The sequence below is a fragment of the Larus michahellis genome, chromosome 4 (genome assembly GCF_964199755.1).
Source record: "Larus michahellis chromosome 4, bLarMic1.1, whole genome shotgun sequence".
Lineage (NCBI taxonomy): Eukaryota > Metazoa > Chordata > Aves > Charadriiformes > Laridae > Larus > Larus michahellis.
The window spans coordinates 76,855,322-76,875,308 of NC_133899.1; the positions used below are offsets into that span (position 1 = coordinate 76,855,322).

Sequence of the window (19,987 nt, forward strand, 5' to 3'; positions counted from 1 at the left end):
AAATAAAAATACTTGATAACATTTTCCCATCCCCTTTCTCTCTTTACCACGTTGCACTTTTTTTGTTACCTCAGCGTATGCCCACACTGCTAAACAAGTTCTTTGGGTACAAACAATAAAATATGTAGCATAGCATAAAGTAAACCATATAAAAGGTCTGTGTTACCACAGCTAAACTGCATCTGGAATTGGGTACTGTTGTATTACTGTGCTTTGCTGACTTATAGACATACCCATAGGGTGCATAACTTTTAATTAAATGTCTTCATTGTCATTGTTGTTATTTATAAATCCATATTGCTTTTCCATTTCCATATGTAAATTGGTCTCCTGGGCTTTATTTGAATTTCCTTGAGAACTCTGGCTGTAGCTATTCACCATTCTAGTTTATGGGTTTCTTGAAGAAACCTAAGGTTACCTTGTGACACAAAGATTTGTCTGTATTATTTACTGCTGGTTTTGAATGGAGCGCATGTTGTATAAATAATTCTGCCAATGCCTGCATATCTGTATGCCTTTCAAAAGACAAGTTTAGTGTTTGAAAGTTAAATATAAGTAACATGATGCATCTTTCAGGTCCCCAGTGCACGTTTTCAAAGTTACTCTGTTTCAGACTTAGAGTCTTAAAGACCTGGTATAGATTCTGCACAATAAAAACAAGAATTAAAAAAAAAAAAAAGTTAAGATGCTAAACATTCTTACCAAATCTGTCAATGATGACCACCCTCAGGGAATGTTATCAGCTCACTGTTTCTGTTTTATTTGTGGTGTTTTTTTTTTTTTCTTTTTCCTTTTTTTTTTCCTCTCTCCTTAAGCATTAAATTCAGTCGTTCCTCAGGCAGAGTTGGGGGGAGCTCTCCTTTTCATATCCTCTGAAATGATACACAATTTCCAACCCTCGCATCTGAACAAATATCCTTCAGGAAAACCATGATATGGATTGTGCTAAGGGTCTCTTTGATCACAAACATTATTTGCCACAAGAAATTACTGAATATAGCCATGCATGGATGTTACACTGTGCCTCTTCCTTTGAATCGGTTTGAAATGGATCGGGCAATTATCTGCAAGTACCAGCTTTAGTTAAGAGTTTCTTGTTCCTTTAATTCATTGATATGTGCTTTCTCACCAAGGACCGAATTCAACAAATCATTGATAAATTTGTTTACTTCTAAGCATACATAAAACCATGTTCCTATTTAGCAAAGCCTATCAGTATGTACTTAATGTAAACTGAAAATCAAAATCGTGGGAAGGCTTTGCTGAAAAGTTGCTGGAAATACCACTTGAAACTACATGTGCGTAGAACTTCTAAACTTGAACAAATCTGCTTTAATTTATACGTAGCTGAACATAAACGTTGAAAAATTTCCACATAAAAGGGATTTTGTGTTATTCGGAACCCTTTTCACCACCCCTACCCCCCATCTAAATTAAAAAAGCTGTTGAGGACTGTACACTGACTTCAGTGTTAGACAGAAGGAGACACTTCATTTTTATTCCTTTTGTGGTTTACAAGTCAAGAATACCAACTACAGGCCTGTTATATCCTTCCCCTCCCCACCCCCCACTCCTAATTTGGGGCCAAAGCGTTTGGGTATTTTTGGAGGAAGTTGGTTATTTTAAGAATTTTTGAAGAGGGGGACGGAAGATGTAAGGGTTAGTATTTTTAAATGCTTTTTGTGTGCAACCTCTGCATCTTGTAACTGCCTTCTCATCTCTGAGCTTTAACTCCATGAGCAGTTCAAACTACACTTTGTTCTCATTTAGTAAAGATTAAAGATCTGTGGGGTAGATGTGGAGAAACCTTTTAAAATTCTTACTTACAAAGTACAGATGTAGATATTCTTACATTTAGACAACACTCTTGGGGCTTGTTTTCTTAATTCCCATATCTTTAAGCCTCTATCAAAAGATATCAAGGAGCTAGGAAAAATAATATATCTAGAAGGATCCAGAAATTTTCAACAATTGTTTTCCATTTGATGAAACAAAAGTACAGTATTTCAAAATATAGACAATTTTCTATGTCAAGATCTAGAGAAAATAATTATAATTATGGATTTTGGCTTTCATTTAGATTTCAATAATTAGCACAAATGATACTCCTGCTGAAATGAGCCTGTGGGAGGCTGAAACTAACTTTGCTCTGGTTTTCCTGTCTTCCTCGTTTTCTTACTGACTTGGTTAAAGCTGCCGTAGTCCCTTTTTTCATTGCACAGAACAGGCTCTGCCAATTTAGGTGAGCTCAATGCTCTAACTTAATTTTCATCAGTTGTTTGGGTTTGGGTTTTTTTAAGACTGATCTAGTTTTGTTTCTGAGATCTCACAAGTGGAGATGGTTTAGTTTGGGCCACCATTTGATTAGGAGGCTTAGAGTGGCCAGTAATTTGGTTGGAACAGGCTGATGGCTGAAAATAACACCTTGAGGAGGTATTAAATCCAAAAGCGATGGCTCAGCAGCACTGAGGATCTATTATTTAAGAGATATGACACCGAAGTTAATATATTCTTTGTTTTGTTTTCAATTGGATGTGTAGTTCCATTCTATTTCATTTCACATCTTACGTTATTAGAAGTGTTTCAGATGTTGTGTCTCAGTTACGTACTTCAGCTGGCTGAAAAATGGTGGTGTGAGCCCGCAATGATAACTGTATGAAAACGACTCTGAAATTTTAGAAGAAAAAGAATCCAAACATCCCCTTTAAATGTTTGTATAATAGTAGTGACCAGGAAGTTCTTTCTTCAGCTTTGGATGACACTTTAATTCCAAAGTTTCAAAACATTTGTGTCCTGGAGAACATAGTCTCTTATCTTGTTCATCTGAAGGATGTAGCTTGAATCTTCTCAGGGTGCTGCAATGTTTGTAGAGGTGATTAGGAGCAGAAAGTGGAATTCCTGTTGTGTGAATCAGTTCTTATTGCTAACATCCTTATATGCACAAGGAAGAAAAACATTGTCATTCGAAAAATTCAAAATATCAAAAGATTGCTAGGGGTTTTTTTGAGCTTTATACAGATCGCATGCTTCGCAGTGAATTAAGAGCATGAGTTTGCGCTTGTGCTGTGTGGATTTCAGCAACTTGGAAAGATTCTACTTTATATTCAACTTGCATGAAAGCAGTTGACTGAGCAAGCTGTCAAGCAGTAGAAAGGCTTCTAATGTGTTCCTTACGCTTAGGCGTACAGGAGAGCATTCAAACCATTTTGCAATTACTATTGGAGCTGGTTGATGTTTCTGCTATATCACAGGATGTTGTTCTTATATTACTTGATTTAATCAAGATGGGTATTGCAAGTGGGGCAGAAAATTTTGAGCAGTATTTGGTATGCAAAACAGTACCTAGTGCAGTTGGTTTTGAAGTCACAGTGCTGCAAATATAGAAAAAAAAAAAGTAGTTAAGGTATTTTCTAGGAGGTGCCTTCACATTATTTGCTTTAATGCCTGACTTTCTAATTTTTCAGCTTATGTTTGGTCCCTCAGTCCTGTGATGTCTGCCTTTTTAATGCCCCTGAATCATGCGTTCTTTTATTTTGTAGCTGTTTATCCAAATTTTTGCAAGGCACACAGCAAGGATTTAATCAACAGAGCATTGTTACTCACCTGATCGGTTTGCTGTGCTCACGTTAGCATGATAGTCTTGAAAAAAATCCCTTGCCTAGTCAGTGCTGATGAACATTACTATTTCTTCTTGCGGTGGGGATTTTTGCTTTATATTTCCTCTTTTAGACTATTCATGCATATTTAATAGGAACAAGATTAGTCTTAATAGCAAAGCCTGTGGTGATGTACATCAGATCAAAGTTCTGAAATAGTCAATGGATGAATATGATTTTTTTTCCTAATTAAAACAATTAGTTTTCCGTGCTGCTTTGCAATGAAGATTTAATGTGTGAGCTCTTGGATCAATTTAATTTCATTATTCCAACATATTTACTATGCTAGAGTAGAAGTTGAGTCAGTATTTCCATTATAAGATCCTATTTTACAACTGTAAAATTAGTATTGTACTCTTTAGGGGGTTATAATCTGGCTATAAAAATTCATTTAGGGCGGAAACTTGGCATGTAAGGTTTCAACAGCATATATCTTGGGGAAAAAAGAAAATGTAATTTTGGAGTACAATGCCTTTGTAGATGGATTAGAGTTATGAGGGCAGAGAAAAATGTTAACGTAAACACACACTTTGATTTGCAACCCAATTCCTAAAATTTTTTTTTTTGGTGGATTTCCCCGCCCCCCCCCCCCCCCCCCCCCCCCCCCAAAAAAAAACCCCCGTCCACTTCCCAAACAGCACAGAAAATGCTTTTCTTATGTCACTGATGCTTCATATAGACCAATTCAGAAGAGATGGGTGGGATGGTGGTGGGAAAGGGAAGACAAATACTTCTTAGTTGTGTATGAACTTTTCTTCAGTTATACTTCACTCAGCTTAGAAGCACCTATTTTCTTTTCACATTTCTAGTTATTGTATATATTTAAACATGACGTTAAGATTGTAACATGGAGTAGTCGATAAAACTTTTCAGTGACAAGGACTTGTAAATCTTAAAAAACCTGAGGCACAAACCACTATCTTCACTCATAATCTTCTATGTAAGAAGGTATTAGAGGCCATGACTTTCCCATAATTATATTTCCTTTTTTTATAGCATTTCTTTTAATAGGAACTTGCAATTAGAATTTAGTGTATATATATTTTATTTTTTTTTTTTAAACTACCCTCTTACGTAGGTAAGGAGATAGTCATCCCTTCAGTTCCTCATCAGGTCCTGAACTTAAGGTAGTATTTCACTAACAATTTCAGGAACACAGGCAAAGCTTCTTAATTCAACTTATTCATTCTTAAAATACTTTTGTAGGATAGGAAACAGTTTTGGAAATAAGCCACACTTTAAAAATTTGTATTAAAAATTAAATGCTAATACTTGAGTGTTTTGAATATCAATAACTTGCAAAAAAGCTTGTAACATCAGCACCTCAAGCAGCTGGAGCTGACTCTTTGTCACGTGTTTGACCGATGTGTAATGATGTTGCTTAGAAGGTGGACAGTTTGAGTATGGGTGGCTTGCTTAGTCTGTTTCTGAAGTACAACTAAGGTTGGAACTTACATCCACAGGATCTCCCTCACCTTTTAGTAGGAGTGGAAAATTATTAAAGTGGCAGACAACCACACTTTTCCTGAAGCGCTTGTGGCAACCTTTTATTTCCCCAAATCCAGGTTCTCCATCCCTTCACCCTCTTACCATCTTGCCTCTATAAATCTGCCCTTCCCTTCCCTCCTCCCTTAGAGATGCTGCCCTGGGCATTGCCTGCGTTTCTGCAGTCGCTGGGTATCCTGCATTACAGCACACAGGTGAACTAGGAGCAGCTGCAGGACAAGGTGGGGATGGCCTGTGTATATTATTGTCTGGGACTAGCATCCTCTGTGTCCTGGGCAGCTGAAGCCCACCCTGTCAGAAGAAAATCTGGACAGCCAGCCATTGAATGTGTGCTTCAGCTGCTTGAGAGCTTCATGTGATTTCACAGGCTCATTTGGTTAGCCTTCTTCAAAGCCACAGATAAAAATCTCTCAAATTTCCAAATTCAGAAAGAGCTTGTGACATAGGTGAATTTAAATTGTTCTCAGATGCCAAATGTATCCTTCTGCTTCAAACAAATCCATTCTTTCCTTGAGCTCATGCAAATAATGACTTATTAAGCCTTGTTATGCTACATTACCTTGGTGGTAATCTTTACTTCAGTGTTTTGAAAGCCAAACTCAACAGATGTTTCCTGTGTGTGTGCATTAAATTATCTGTTCTTGCTCTTGATGTATTCTATGAATTAGTGATTCGTTAGACTATGTTTTCAGGATTTTTACTGCATGGAAACTTTTCAGCTTCTCTTGCTATTTATACCAATATTATTCTCTAGAATATTTCATGTTTGACCCCAGTCATAGTCCATGGTTACAGTTTGTATATACTCTTTCTATGCAACAGCCCTGTAATGCTCTCAGCAAACATCTCCTGCCCATAAAGAAAAGCAGCAGTTCGGAACTGTTGGCAGCCTCCCCCTAAGGAAAGTGTATGACGTGGGCAGGCAGCCCATATCCCAGTAACTTCATACGCTGTAAAGTTGCCTCAGCCATGAAGACTTAAATTAATGGTTTTACTTTACAAGATTTTAAACATGTATTTTATTGTGAGTCAATTTCCTGTACCTTTTCCCATCTATTAAAGATGGGGAAGCAAACCTGGAGAGGAGAGTTACCTTCATCAATGTCAGACAGACTGTCACTGGGAGAGTCAGGAATGCAACTGATGTTTCCGTGAAATAACTAAAAAAGGAAGAAAGAACAGCCCAACACTGCCACATCAATACTAGCTGTAATGCTTTATGTTTTTCTCTTTACAGGTGACCGTTACAACTATTGGCTATGGGGATAAAGTGCCTCAGACCTGGATAGGAAAGACCATTGCATCTTGTTTTTCAGTATTCGCAATTTCATTTTTTGCACTACCTGCTGTAAGTTATCCTGTGCTTTGGCTGGCAATTTGGCATTGATTCATTAGTTGTCAGAGAAAACTTTTGTTGTTGATTCTTTAACCTTTCATTTAACACGATATTACAAAAGCTTTGTATTCAACTTTTATATTGTATTAAGACATATGTAGCTTGTAGAAGGAAAAGAACTTCTATAAGTAGCTAAAAAAGGTAAATACGCAGTGTTTATTGTATGCAACCCTAGAATTGGTATGTATTTGAGAAAGAGATGTTTAATTCAAAATACTTTTTCTGCCCATCTCAGAAATGTAAAGAAAATTATTTCTCATGCTTATTATTTCTGGATTCAGGGACTTAGTGATGCTTTGGTCTTTTAAGGCATTTACTCATAGTTTACTCAACTGATTAGGTCCAGACTGAACTGTAGAGTTCTCATACACATCCTTCTTCTAGTAAAGCTGCAGAAAAGGTGTCGCTGTCAGAGAGACAACGTTAAGCAGCCAGGGACGCTGATGCAGCTCTTGGCCAAATTAGCACCTGTCCATTACCAAAGTACCATTTTCAAAAGTGACCTAGGGCTGAGCTTTTAAAGGCGTTATGGCACTTTGTTTGCACTGAAAACAGGTTCCCGAGTACTTTCTAACAAGAAACAAGGTACTTGATTGCCAAAGGTAAATTCAAGGTCAGTGAAACCTGGGCTCTGATTTGAAAACCCAAAATGTTCAGTGCCAAGGGTAGTTAAGGGCATTTTTTTCACAAATGTAGCAATACTCCTGAATTGCGTTGTTAAAATGTTTGTGTAACTTGAATTGTGCTGATAAAATGTTTATTTTCCTGCAAGTTTTTCAGTTCAGTGATACGAGTAGTTGTGTTAGCAGATGTTAGTGTCGTAGTGTAGTTAGTGTAATAGGGGTAAGTACAGAATAGATAAGAATATTTTTATGCCAGTACCGTCACAAAAATCCTTCACAACGTACTAACTATTAAAACTCCACTAGCTTTTTAAAATTAGTCGCTTACTTTAAAGTTATGCAACCTTTTGCAGAGGAGGGTAATTAAACGTAGATTTGTAGACTCGCCAGCATCAGTTTGCCTTTAAAGCATCTTCCCCCCAACCCCCCCCATTGTAATCTCTTTCACATTTGTTCCTTGTTCAGAAGAGGGATCTGGTAAATGAAATGATCTGTAAGAAAAATGCCAGTAGCTACTATTTTGGCTGGAGAGTTGGGTTTTTTCCCTGAGACTTGAATGCTAGCAAAGATGTTTTATAAATCATTGTGTAGCAACCCCACCTTCACAGCAATGCTTTCATGTTTACCTGTCAGATTTCCCTAGTCCTTTGTAGAAGTGAAACAATAACAAATGTCCCTTTATCAGTATGTTTTTATTATTGAATTAAGTTGTTCTTGTGAGTTGGCCTCAGGGAGAAATTTAAGGTTTGAAGCTCTAGCAGTAACTATTGCACGCTGCCTTGTTGCTGTTTTAAAAAAGGGGAGCTGGCTGAGAATCACAGTCAGAAGTAATGGTTGTGTCTAAACATAACTGCTATGGGTTCTGGATCTAGCGACGATCCTTCATTTCCCAAATAAGTGATGTTTGAGCATCACTAACTCTTTGATCTTTGCTAAATGAACGTAATAGAAAGGGCCTTTCCTGTTCCTTTCAAAACACTTGATGATTAATACAGTTCTTAGAGGTTGAGCTAAGATCACTGACTGCTCTGACACCTTACGTAGAAAATGAATTATGCTTTTGTTGAGTAGGTGTAGTCATGTAAGCTAATTTATAGAAGATCTCATTTTTATCTGTGCTACTAAAACCTCTGTTATAGCTATGTAAATGACTACGTAAATTACTTGCTCTATACTTAATTTTGAACTTAATTGTACTATGTCTGGAGCCTATTTTGGCTCATACACCATCCACTACCATTAGTCCATGTCCCTTTTCCTGACAGTGGGCTTGTGTTGAACTCACTGAAGTCCTGACTATTTTGTAATATTCCTTTTCCTCTTCTTTGTCCTCCCCTCCCAGCATGGGTTTACATACGGAAATAGAAATTACAATACTACAGCTGAAAGGGCTTTCTTGTGACTTCAATCCTGCCATGCCAAAGCTTTATTTCTCATAAAAATGAAGTTAAGCACATCAGGTTAATATTTCTCCCTATTCTCTCATTCCCCTGCACGAGCATTTATGAGGCTTTTAGAGGGTATGAAATACCATTTCTGCTCTCTCTTTAGCATTTGAGTCCAGCTGACTTAAATGGGCTTTGGATCAGGGCATGATAGCATTCATAGTTTGTTTCAACAAGTAATACTAACTGAGTCTAAAACTTAACAGTATTAAGTCATTTCCTCTAAATAATTAGTTGAGTTTTATGATGCTGAATATAAGTTTATTAATACAGCATAATTTGGCAAGCTTATGTGTGTTTTTTCCCCCTAAAAAAAATTAGATCTGTGTTTTCTTTCTTCCTACAGGGAATTCTTGGTTCAGGCTTTGCCCTAAAGGTACAACAGAAGCAAAGACAGAAGCATTTCAACCGTCAAATTCCAGCTGCTGCCTCTCTCATACAGGTATTGAGTTCCTGCATTTTGCATACTATCATTTCTTTCCATTTATAGTTTTTTTGCAAAACTGTTAGCAGTATTTCCATGCCGATTCCCATTAAAAATTGTATAGGAGTTACAGATGCAAGTCTTTTAAATGGTTTTGGAAATCCCACCTTTAATGTAAACTAATGAGTGGAAAAGTTCACTCCCAAATCAGTGCAAACTGTTTAATTCAGCTGGTTAAAATAAAAACTGAAGGCTATCCCATAGCTATTGGACAGTTTACCTGGGGAAAATGTTATTAAATACTATGTTGGCAGTTGTGAAAAACAGGAGGCTTCATGTAAAATTGTGCTTTTGAAAAATACACTGTTGCTTGTAAAGACAAATGTCAGATATGCTTAATTTTCCTTGGGACAAATAAATCTTGAAAATCTCAGACTTAGGAGAATTAAGTCAGAATGTTAAACAGGAAAATCTTGCCTGAACTTTTCACCTCCAGGATAGGTGGCTGGGAACCACTGGGATTTTGCAAAATCAGTCTTTTTGTGTAGAATAACATACAGAGAGAAAATTTTTGATCACTTCTGTTAAAAATATAGTTGCAGTTCAGTGTCAATAATGTCAATGAGATTTTATCCTTTACTTCAGTGCAGCCAGCATTTCACTCTGGAGAAGTATTAATATTGTTTCATTCTAGGTTTTCCCAGCTTTTCTTCCCTCACTCAGTATCTGCATGTAGCTTTAGAAGCACAGGGATGGAATTTAAAAGAAATCTAGATGTACACCTAAGCTGTATCATTTTTGCATTCTCACATGACTTATTTCTCCAGCTTCATCAGTGAATGTGGGTTTCCAGGTCAGGCTCTTTATGGAAACAGTAGCTAACTGTAAAGTTTATGCTTGAAACTAAACAGTCCCAGAGTTAATGTGAAAAAGCTTTAAATTTAGGGCTCTGGTCCTAGCCAGGGATTAGCCAAAAATCTTGAGACTCGGTGTGTTTCATTTGGATTGCATGGTCAGAAAAAGGTATGGTTTTACAAAGAATGGATTTTTAGCGTTCCCACTGGTTCTTTTGGGAAATCAACCCCAAATTATTGGGAAGTCTGTGATTGCAAGTCCAGAATGTTGTATTTGGCTCCATCTGAAATGTTAAGGAGGAGTGGGAGGATAGACAATGAGTTGCTGACTATCCGTTATTAATAGTGATAATTATGATTTACTAGTAGTCTCGGACTTCTAAAGGCTTGATTTCATAAGTGCTCTACAAATAACTTGCAGAAGATAATTCTTAAACCAAGAAGCTTATTTTTGTAAGTACAAGACAACAGCTGAAATGAGTGATACTTTTTTGCTATATTCCCTCTTGTTTTCTTCTAGAGTCCAGTTGTTTCTTCCAGTATCCTGTTAACCATGATAAGAATTATACGGCAATTATCTGATCCTTTACTTTCCAACTGCTGCCTGTTTTCCTCTGTCGTTGTGCCTTGTTTTGTTTCTTTCATCTAGTGTTTTCTCGTCTTTTCCACTTTAGATTTTGTGTATGTGTATATGTGTGTGTCCTTTTTTTCATGTAGTGCATATGTGAGGCTTTGCCATTGTAATTTGGAGACTAATTAGAATCATAGAATCTTCATGGTTGGAAAGAACCTTTGAGGTCATCGAGTCCAACCATACACATGCACACAATAAAACAAACAAACAAACCCCAAAAAACCCCAACAAAACAAAACAACAACACAAACCACCACAAACAAACAACCTACAATCTCTGCCACTAGAGCATGCCCTGAAGTGCCACATCTAGACTTTTCTTAAATACCTCTAGGGCTGGTGACTCAACCACCTCCCTGGGCAGGCTGTTCCAGTGCCTGACCACTCTTTCAGTAAAGTAATTCTTCCTAATGTCTAATCTAAACCTCCCCTGCCACAGCTTCAGACCATTTCCTCTAGTCCTGCCATTATTCACCTGGGAGAAGAGGCCAACACCCACCTCTCTCCAGCCTCCTTTCAGGTAGTTGTAGAGGGCAATGAGGTCTCCCCCCAGCCTCCTCTTCTCCGAGCTAAACACGCCCAGCTCCCGCAGCCTCTCCTCATATGACCTGGTCTCCAGACCCCTCACCAGCCTGGTAGCTCTCCTCTGGACACGCTCCAGCACTTCATTGTCCCTCTTGTACAGCGGGGCCCAGAACTGAACACAGTACTGGAGGTGAGGCCTCACCAGTGCCAAGTACAGAGGCACGATCACTTCCCTGCTGCTGCTGGCCACGCTATTCCCGATACAAGCCAGAATGCTGTGGCCTTCTTGGCCACCTGGGCACACTGCTGGCTCATGTTAAGCTGGCCATCCACCAGCACCCCCAGGTCCTTTTCTGCTGGGCAGCTTTCCAGCCACTCTTCCCCAAGCCTGTAGCGTTGCTTGGGGTTGTTGTGACCGAAATGCAGGACCCGGCACTTGGCCTTATTAAACCTCATCCCATTGGCCTTGGCCCATCGATCCAGCCTGTCCAGGTCCCTCTGTAGAGCCTTCCCACCCTCAAGCAGATCAACACTCCCACCTAGTTTGGTGTCATCTGCAGATTTACTGAGGGTGCACTCAATCCCCTCATCCAGATCATTGATAAAGATATTAAACAAAACCAGCCCCAAAACTGAGCCCTGAGGGACACCACTGGTGACTGGCCGCCAAGAGGATGTCACCCCATTAATCACAACTCTCTGGGCACAGCCATCCAGCCAGTTTTTAACCCAGCAAAGAGTACACTTGTTTATGCCATGATTCGCCAGCTTCTCCAGGAGAATGTGGTGGGGGACGGTGTCAAAGGCCTTACCAAAGACCAGATAGACAACGTCCACAGCCTTCCCCACATCCAGAAGGCAGGTCACATGGTCATAGAAAGAGATCGGGTTGGTTAAGCAGATCCTCCCTTTCCTAAACCCATGCTGGCTGGCCTTGATCCCCTGGCCGTCCTGCACTTGCCGTGAGAGCTCACTCAAGATGATCCTCTCCATGATCTTTCCTGGTACCGACGTCAGGCTGACAGGCCTGTAGTTTTCCGGATCCTCCTTCCCACCCTTCTTGTAGATGGGCGTTACATTAGCCACCCTCCAGTCATCTGGTATCTCCCCTGTTGACCAAGACTGTTGATAAATGATGGAGAGAGGCTTGGTGAGCTCTCCCGCCAGCTCCCTGAGTAAATTATTAATCAACTCTGATGATATATTTACGCAATTGAGAGAGAATGCAGTAGTGTTTTGTCTGTGGTTGGTCTTGTTTCCCAGCCCTACTTTTCTTCCTTTTTGTCTGAGAATGTGGTACTTTACTTTAATCATTGGTGGCTGGCAGCAGGGAGGATTGGTTTTGGGTTTTCACTCCTGGTTAACCATTGGTGCTGTTCCCTCATGCTCTTGGTCTTATTTCTTTGTCTGAATATAGCCCTACTGACCACATCACAATGGCTTTTTTCCTGGTAGTACTCTCGTGAGGTAGGGAAGAACAATTTTTGTTTTCTGAGTAGGATCCTGAAACAGGATGCAATAGGCAGCAAAGTCAGGGAGGGAAACTGGGGCAGAGCAAAAAATTCAGCCCCAATTTTCTGAGTCCAGTCTAGAATTGTCTCTGTTTATTTGTTTGTTGCTGTGCGAGCAAAAGTTGCACTTGAAAAGATTGATCTTCCTTTCTGGGTTGCCCAGCTCAAACTGGGTTGTCTCTGTTTACTAAATAAGGATTCTAAACCATGCTGAGTTCATGTTTCCAGGGGGGAAGTTCAAGAATACTATTAATACTATTAAATAAAGAATGACTGACATGCTACTTGGAAATTACTTTGTAGTACAGATAGCTACAGATCTGATTGCATTAATTGTTTTGTTGCTTAAAACATTTGTTCTAGACTGCATGGAGGTGCTATGCAGCAGAAAACCCAGACTCTTCTACGTGGAAAATATACATTCGAAAACCTGCCAGAAATTATCATTTGCTGTCACCGAGTCCAAAACCGAAGAAATCAGTAATGGTACCAGTAACTAACATTTCCTAATTTTATTACTCTCTAGAGGCTATGTCTTGTGTGTGTTCTATAGATTGTTACTTGGTTTCAGAGTTTCATTTTAATTCAGCAAGCAAACATTTTAAACAGTAACTTAATTTGCTTCATTTCCCAAGCTTGACTTTTTAAATGGATCTATGGGTTTGGAAAAGAGCAATAAAAACTTAACTCAGGCACATCAATCAGTAACTTACTGTTGTTTTTTGGAAAACTATAAGCAAAGGAAAAAAATAAAATTACTATTTCCAAAACAGTAACTTTTGATGGGTTTCTAAAAATAACAACACCACTGCTGCTTCTCTCAGCTATTGATTTTGTGGCTTTCTAAATTTCTGTGGTGAAGGCATCTTGTGCCTACATTCAGCAGTATTTTCATATCAGCTGATTCCGTAAGTTAAGAATTTTTTTGTTTAAAAAAACAGCAACAAACCCCCTGTGTCAGAATCTGTAGAATAAGTAATACTTCATCCTCTCTATTGTAAGAGTATTGCACAGTAGTCTCAAGTTGGAAGGAGAGGACGTTGTGCAAAAATCTTACCTAGTATCCCAGGTTTGTCTGAGTTCAGTACCAATATATCAGTTTCCTTTTTGCTGAAGGTATGATTTATTGCATGCGTAAAATGGTAAAGATATTCAAGAATAGTTTGATTTATACAAACTGTTTCAGATCTAGCAAATTTTTTTACCGCAGGCAAGGGATGTGCTAATGACAACATGCAGAATTGTAGCGATTAGCTGGTTTTGGTGGTATGGGGGACAATCTTACTGAGAAACGCACAGTGTAGCATCATGAAAATTTAATTGGTCAGGCACCTTGTGACTGGTTATAGCTCATTGGGGACTGCATTATTACTGAAGAGACAACTAAATGTTGCCTGGTTTGAGTAATTTGTGTGTATTTTTAGGTTAAAAAGAAGAAATTTAAGCTAGACAAGGACAATGGGCCTTCTTCTCCAGATAGGATGTTAACTGTTCCACACATCACTTACGACCACGTGACGGAGGACAGGAAACCTGATTTCAGTTTTGAACCGTATGAAAATTCTGGTAAGAAATTCCATTACAAAATGCCAGTAACTGTAATGGCTTCTATTGGTGATTTACACACTGGTCCTCTGTAATTTCTGTAGGAGAGAGGACAAGGACAGAAGAAGCTCTTGGTATTCTAAAGCATGAATACTTTGCTTTTTGACTTGGGTTGCTGGTTTTTCTGGATGAAATTCAACTGTTCCTTTAACGAGCATGCTCCACTGCAGACAAACTAAGATTATTTGTCATTTGTACTTGCCAGAAGAGCTACTGTTTCTGAGGCTGGTGCATACATTCCCCAATTCTGCAATTGATTGAAACTACAGGGATTAGCTGTCAGCTTTTCCACCTGAAATTTACCCAAGATGTGTTACTATTGTGCTTGTACCTCAACCAAAAAGGATTGACACATCTTGGCTGCACTGAACATAGACTGTTACATGAAACCGTCATGTTCTCCTGCCATCTGCTCAGTGGAGTAGGCTGTGAATCAAATTTTGAAAGCAGAAGTACTTAAGATAGATGTGGATCCATCTATATTAACTGTCATTTTTCAAAATGGTACAGTATGAGGAAAAAGAAGAAAGAACTTTGATAGTCACCTTATAATTAATAGCTTAGTTATAGTACCTTTAGCTTTAATGGACTTGCAAAATAACTCTGAATTTACAATGTGGCTCTTTTACAAATGTACTTTTATTAGAAGTTTTTAATGTGTATTGCTCAAATTCTGGCAGCAAGAATGAGGTTTCATTTTTACAGCGTGTTTTATTGATCATAGATACCTTAAGTACTTATGTTTTTACTCCTCAAAAATTTGGCTGACCTGATTAGATTTAATGACCTTTAAAATAAGATAGCAATGTGGGCTGGTGCCAGGCATATTTCAATTTAAGCAGAAAGTCTCACCTTCCATTTACGTTTTTGGTACGCTTCTGTCTTGCCTTGTTCTGTGACATCCATGCTCTTCTACTCTTCCTTGGCCTCTGTTATGGAATGATTGCGAATTGTATCTGGTGGTAGAAATGACATAGCTGTTAAAAGGTGGATGAGTACTAAGTTTAGTCTGTGTCTCGGGCTTTGAGTATAGATACCTTTCTTCAAAACAATCCAATGAATGAACTGTAAAAATTTGATTTGCAAAGTCCCACCTTTTATCACTAAGTTTCTAAGTTGATTAAAGGACGATATGATTTGCAAGCAGCCTACTACTGCCACTTCAAAAATCAGCTCTATAGCTTTCAGTAAAAGATTTTTCTCTAATTTCTTCTGACACTTATCTTTTTTCTTTTTTATCTGTGTTCTGCTCTCTAAACTGTTACAAGTATACAGGACAAACAGGAATGTTAAAATTGCTTGGTAAGTTAAGGAAAATAATTCTATCTATGGCATGCCAGCTTATGACAATGTAATGTTTGCAGTGCTTTTCATGTGTGTCTAGTGCCATATAGTTTCTAAGAAATCTTTTGCAGCCAAGGAGATCTAGACAGGCAAAAATGTACATTCTCACACTTGTAATCACAATTGCACCCACAGTTTCATTACAAAGAGAAAAGCAAGCACTCATTTATATAAACAGATGATCTCTTTTTTAATGTATAATTAAGAAAAAATGCTAATGTATATATAACCAATAGAAAAAGATAATCTACATATAAATAAAGTGTAAGTTATCTGAGCATACAGCTGAGAATTAATTTCTAAACAAACAGATTGGGGTGGATGAAAAATTTCCAGATTTGACCTCCAGTATTGTGCATTCTGAAGTTCATGCATCTGTTCCTGTAAAAATGCTCTGTAGATATTTGTGAACAGATAGGGACCCATAAATTAAATAATTTATTTTACTGTTTGCCTGGATTCTGTGATCACTTAAGCAGCCATGTAGTCCTGTGATGTTTCTAACGTGCTTGCTTAGGCACTTTCTTAACAAATGAGTGTTCCCCAAAGGCTCCAGGATTAAAGCCTAGGGCTGGGCAAAAAATCTCTGTGATTTAGTGAGAGTGCTGTGAGCCACCTCTAAGTTGTCTGTTCTGTATCCACTAAAGACAATAGAGGCTTCTTTTCAGTAATTGAGTGCAAGGATGCTCAGGCTTGGGTTAAATTGTCTGTAAATACAAGGTTCAGTTTCTCCTCTGAACCCCTGTGGAACACAGGTGCAATTCAGGTGGTAAAAAGTAGAAAAAAACCTGCCTCTCCTTGACACTCCCCCTGACCAATCCTTGATTTGCCCATTCTCTGGTTTCCACTTTTCTGCTGTATGCCAAGCAGTACATCTCTGTTGGGGGTGAACGTGGTGGAACAAGTGCAGGAGAGCAGCAAGAGCTGTGAAATCACCTGTTTTACATGAACAAGATTTTTTTTCCATCTTGGGGAAATATCAGAGGACCTTTTCCAGCTACCACAGGTTCAGTTTCTATTTCCTAGCCAGGTAGTGTGAGCTCAGTGAACCTGAGAGGTTATCGAACACTGTTCTTACAGTGACTCAAAGAAATGAGAGGGGAGAGTGTATTTGTACTTACTGTTAATAAGATTACCTACACAGAAAACTGAAGCTGCCAATTCAAAAGCTCAGATACAAGAAATTAGGAAGTACAAGGAAAAAGGATGCTCATTCAGCTTTGGTTTGGTCCTCAGAAAGCCTCTAATCGCATATCCATATGCTGCTTTCTCGTATTCAAAGTCTTCTGGTTCTCTCTTTGGGCTGCCCACTTACATTCAAGTCTTCACATTCCTGGATCCGCCATCTGGCTTCCCTGCCAGTATCCTTGTGCAGACAGAGATTTCCACCTACTTTTCTGCCCTCCTCTTTTCTCCTGGCATCCTCAGTTCAGCAAAGACCCAAAAGCTGTGGCTGGAGCGTGCCTAGCACTGGCGGAACACTTGCAAAATAAGGGTTTTTTCAGATTTTTTTTTTTTAACTCAAATGCATTTATATTTTGAGAGTTATTCTCTTTGTGTAAAAGTAAGGCAACACTTCTGAAAAATATCCTTCTGTCCCAGTGTGTGAGTCCATAGGCGTTTCTTAATGAAATAATTATTAAAAGGATAACGCTATTCAAAAGAACTAAACATAGCAGAAATGCTTGCTGAGTCTCTTTCTCATCATTGACTCGTCTTGCTTGCCTGAAATTTTTCCCCAAGAAATTCAGCTTGAGGCAGGCACCTGGCTTAAATGGTTGAAGTGGGCAGCTTCAAATGCTTTTTACAGGATGTGTCAGGCAGCTTCAAGCGTGGGTTGGCAGTACTGGTCTGTCCACCTGGCAGCACTGACGTCTGACCAGGAGCTACCTACACCGTGAATGGTCTGAACCAGAGCAAGAGGGGTCTGACCGTATGAGGTTGTACACTTTAGAAAGGGAAACACTTGAGGAAACCCTAAAGACAGGAAGGAAAGGGCAAAGATAGAGATTACTTTCCTGAAAATGGGACTGGCATGTAGGGAGGAATATCTTGCAGCAGGTGACACTGTCATGAAGAATGGGTTTGAAGAGACAGGATGCCTCCCCTAGTGGTGGTTTAATATTCTGCTAACACATAATACACACCAGAAGAGTTTCATGCAAATTCTTTTCCACAGTATTTTTTATTTTGTTTTTAAAGCTGTTAGGTACAACATACTGTATTTCAGGTATGTCTGCATCTCCTCAGCTGCGTGTCTGGAGCTATTTTCTTTTTTTTTTTCTTCTTTTTTTTTTTTTTTCCCCCCTTCTCCTATCTCTCTTTGTTTTATGTGCATCTTTACTCTGACTCAGATTGTCAGCGCTCCTGGCCATCCTTTTCCACAGACCAGCAGTCTTCCAGCGCTCCTTCCTCTCCAGGTAATGCTCATAATATTTCATTGCTCCATCACCTTTGTTAATTACTAAAGCTTTGCAGTGCTCTGTCTAGAGTTGCCTGCTGTGGCACAGAAAATTATAGTGCTGGTTTTTAAAGAAAGCATAGGCATGTCAGCAGAATTTTGAGTTTGGAAAGGTTTTCAGATTGTAAATTGCAAATGTTTAATTTAAAAAAAGGGAAATCCTCTGCAGAACAGAGGTATTTTCTAAATGCATTAATGAAAACTCAGATTTTCTGTGAAAAATGCTGTAAAGAGTTTTACACTTTTTTGCCTGTGCATGCAAAAGAGGAAGCGTAAAGATATTTTCTGTCTTGCTAGCCAAATACTTCACTACCAGGAAAGTATCTGCATACATGTCATGTTCTATATAAAATTGTTGTGTTGGTAATATAGAAAACCCATCTGTAACTTCTTCTTATTGTGATTATAATCCTTGGTGGAAAGTTCGTAGAATCATAAAGTGGTTTGGGTTAGAAGGGACCTATAAAGATCATCTAGTACAGCCCCCCTGCAATGAGCTTGGAGTCCCCTAAATTGTCATAAAGATCCCTTGCTACATCTGTCCCCTGTTTCTTTTCACTCATATTATTATCCATTGAAAATGAGTTTTTAAAGCTTCATTATTTTTTCTTTATTTAGTCTCTCTTTTTAACATACTTTTTTTTTTAACACTGATTTTTAAGAAAGACTCCTCCAAAGTCAAATGGCTATGATTTTAAAATAAAAAGAGGGAGGGGAGGTACCATGTTTGCCTTCGCTCCTGTATTCTCAGGTAACAGCACTTTGGAATAGGCTGAGGTACAGTCTTGATTTCTTGTTCCTTTTTCATTGTGCCACTCCTCTCCCTTCCCATGAAACTGAAAAGCAGTCAGTGTGAATGATCCAAGAATGGCTGTTTCTGCAAATCCACTTGTGTACTGTGTTGCGTTGTATCTCCTAAGCACAGTTTAGTGAGTGTTCAGCAAACACTTCACGTGGCTTTAGGTTCAGCAGTTTTATCACTTGTCACCAGGAAAACTAAAAAGGCTGTGAGTCCTCCTTTCCTAGAAACTGGGAAAGTTCCGTTTGTATCTTGTAGAAATGAAAACAGTGAAAATTAATTTAGTGAAAGCCAAAAGGACACTGTTTTAAAGACCTTTTGCTGCATAGCTGAATTATTTTGCTTGTCTCACAGCCACTATCTTGGATGATGGCTACAGCAAAGTGATTAAAAAAACGATACTAAAAGCAAAAATGGGAAGCTAACTTTTGTTAAAACTTTCCATAGAATTTTCATTTTTAAGTGCAAGTGTCTCATTCTTTTAATTTGTCTTTAAAATACAATTTTGTCTGTTACCAGTTGTCTCTTCTGTTTTTTAACCGTGATTTCAGAGGTCTTCCTCTCCTGTTACAATTTCTGGAGAGCAGACTTTCCCACTGAAATTTTGAATGGCTGTGTGTCTGATGATATAATAACATTTTTCTTCTGATTATTTGTAAAAGTTCAAGTCCATTCCTACCGTATGAAGATATCTACTTACTTGAGTAAAATGATTGCATTTTTTAAAAAAAATTGTTTCCTGATATCCCCACTTCTTTTTCCATTAAATTCAGCTATATTTAAGTTAGCTATTTCTGCTGTATTTCTTTAGCTTTCATGTTGCATTTTGTTGTGACATTATTTACTGTTATATTATCAAGTATTGTCTTTAATACAGTAGAGACTTCATAAATAACAACATTATAATTATTTCATTGAATGATCCAGCCAGTTGCACAAAGATTTCTGTGAAGGTGTCACAGTCTACCTATGATTTCTAAAGAATTTCACTTGTTGTTTTTATTCTCTATAAAATTAATTTACAGCAATGTATAAATACAATATTTATGGTTTTATTTATATGCAAATTTTGTGGCTTCCCTAACAAATGTTAGGACCATGCTGGGAAAAGCACTTAAGGTTCCTAATGTTCGAGTCTGGGAGAATTTAGGAGCCTTAGTTTAAAAATGAAATCTGTATTACTCTGCCTAATTTCTTCGATGCA

At 38.4% G+C, this 19,987-nt stretch overlaps 1 protein-coding gene across 4 annotated transcripts in view; it reads left to right on the forward strand.

Moving 5' to 3' along the window:
• The window catches only part of KCNQ1 (potassium voltage-gated channel subfamily Q member 1), a 364,018-nt gene that overhangs the window by 94,009 nt on the left and 250,022 nt on the right, over positions 1 to 19,987 (forward strand). For 2 of the 4 annotated variants that reach the window (XM_074585726.1, XM_074585723.1), the window contains exons 7-12: positions 6,400 to 6,510; positions 8,973 to 9,068; positions 12,938 to 13,060; positions 13,999 to 14,140; positions 15,455 to 15,481; positions 17,878 to 17,943. In XM_074585726.1, the coding sequence (XP_074441827.1) occupies positions 6,400 to 6,510; positions 8,973 to 9,068; positions 12,938 to 13,060; positions 13,999 to 14,140; positions 15,455 to 15,481; positions 17,878 to 17,943 (565 nt within the window). The remainder of the gene's footprint in view (positions 1 to 6,399; positions 6,511 to 8,972; positions 9,069 to 12,937; positions 13,061 to 13,998; positions 14,141 to 15,454; positions 15,482 to 17,877; positions 17,944 to 19,987) is intronic. The other 2 variants (XM_074585724.1, XM_074585725.1) reach the window with 2 other exon arrangements.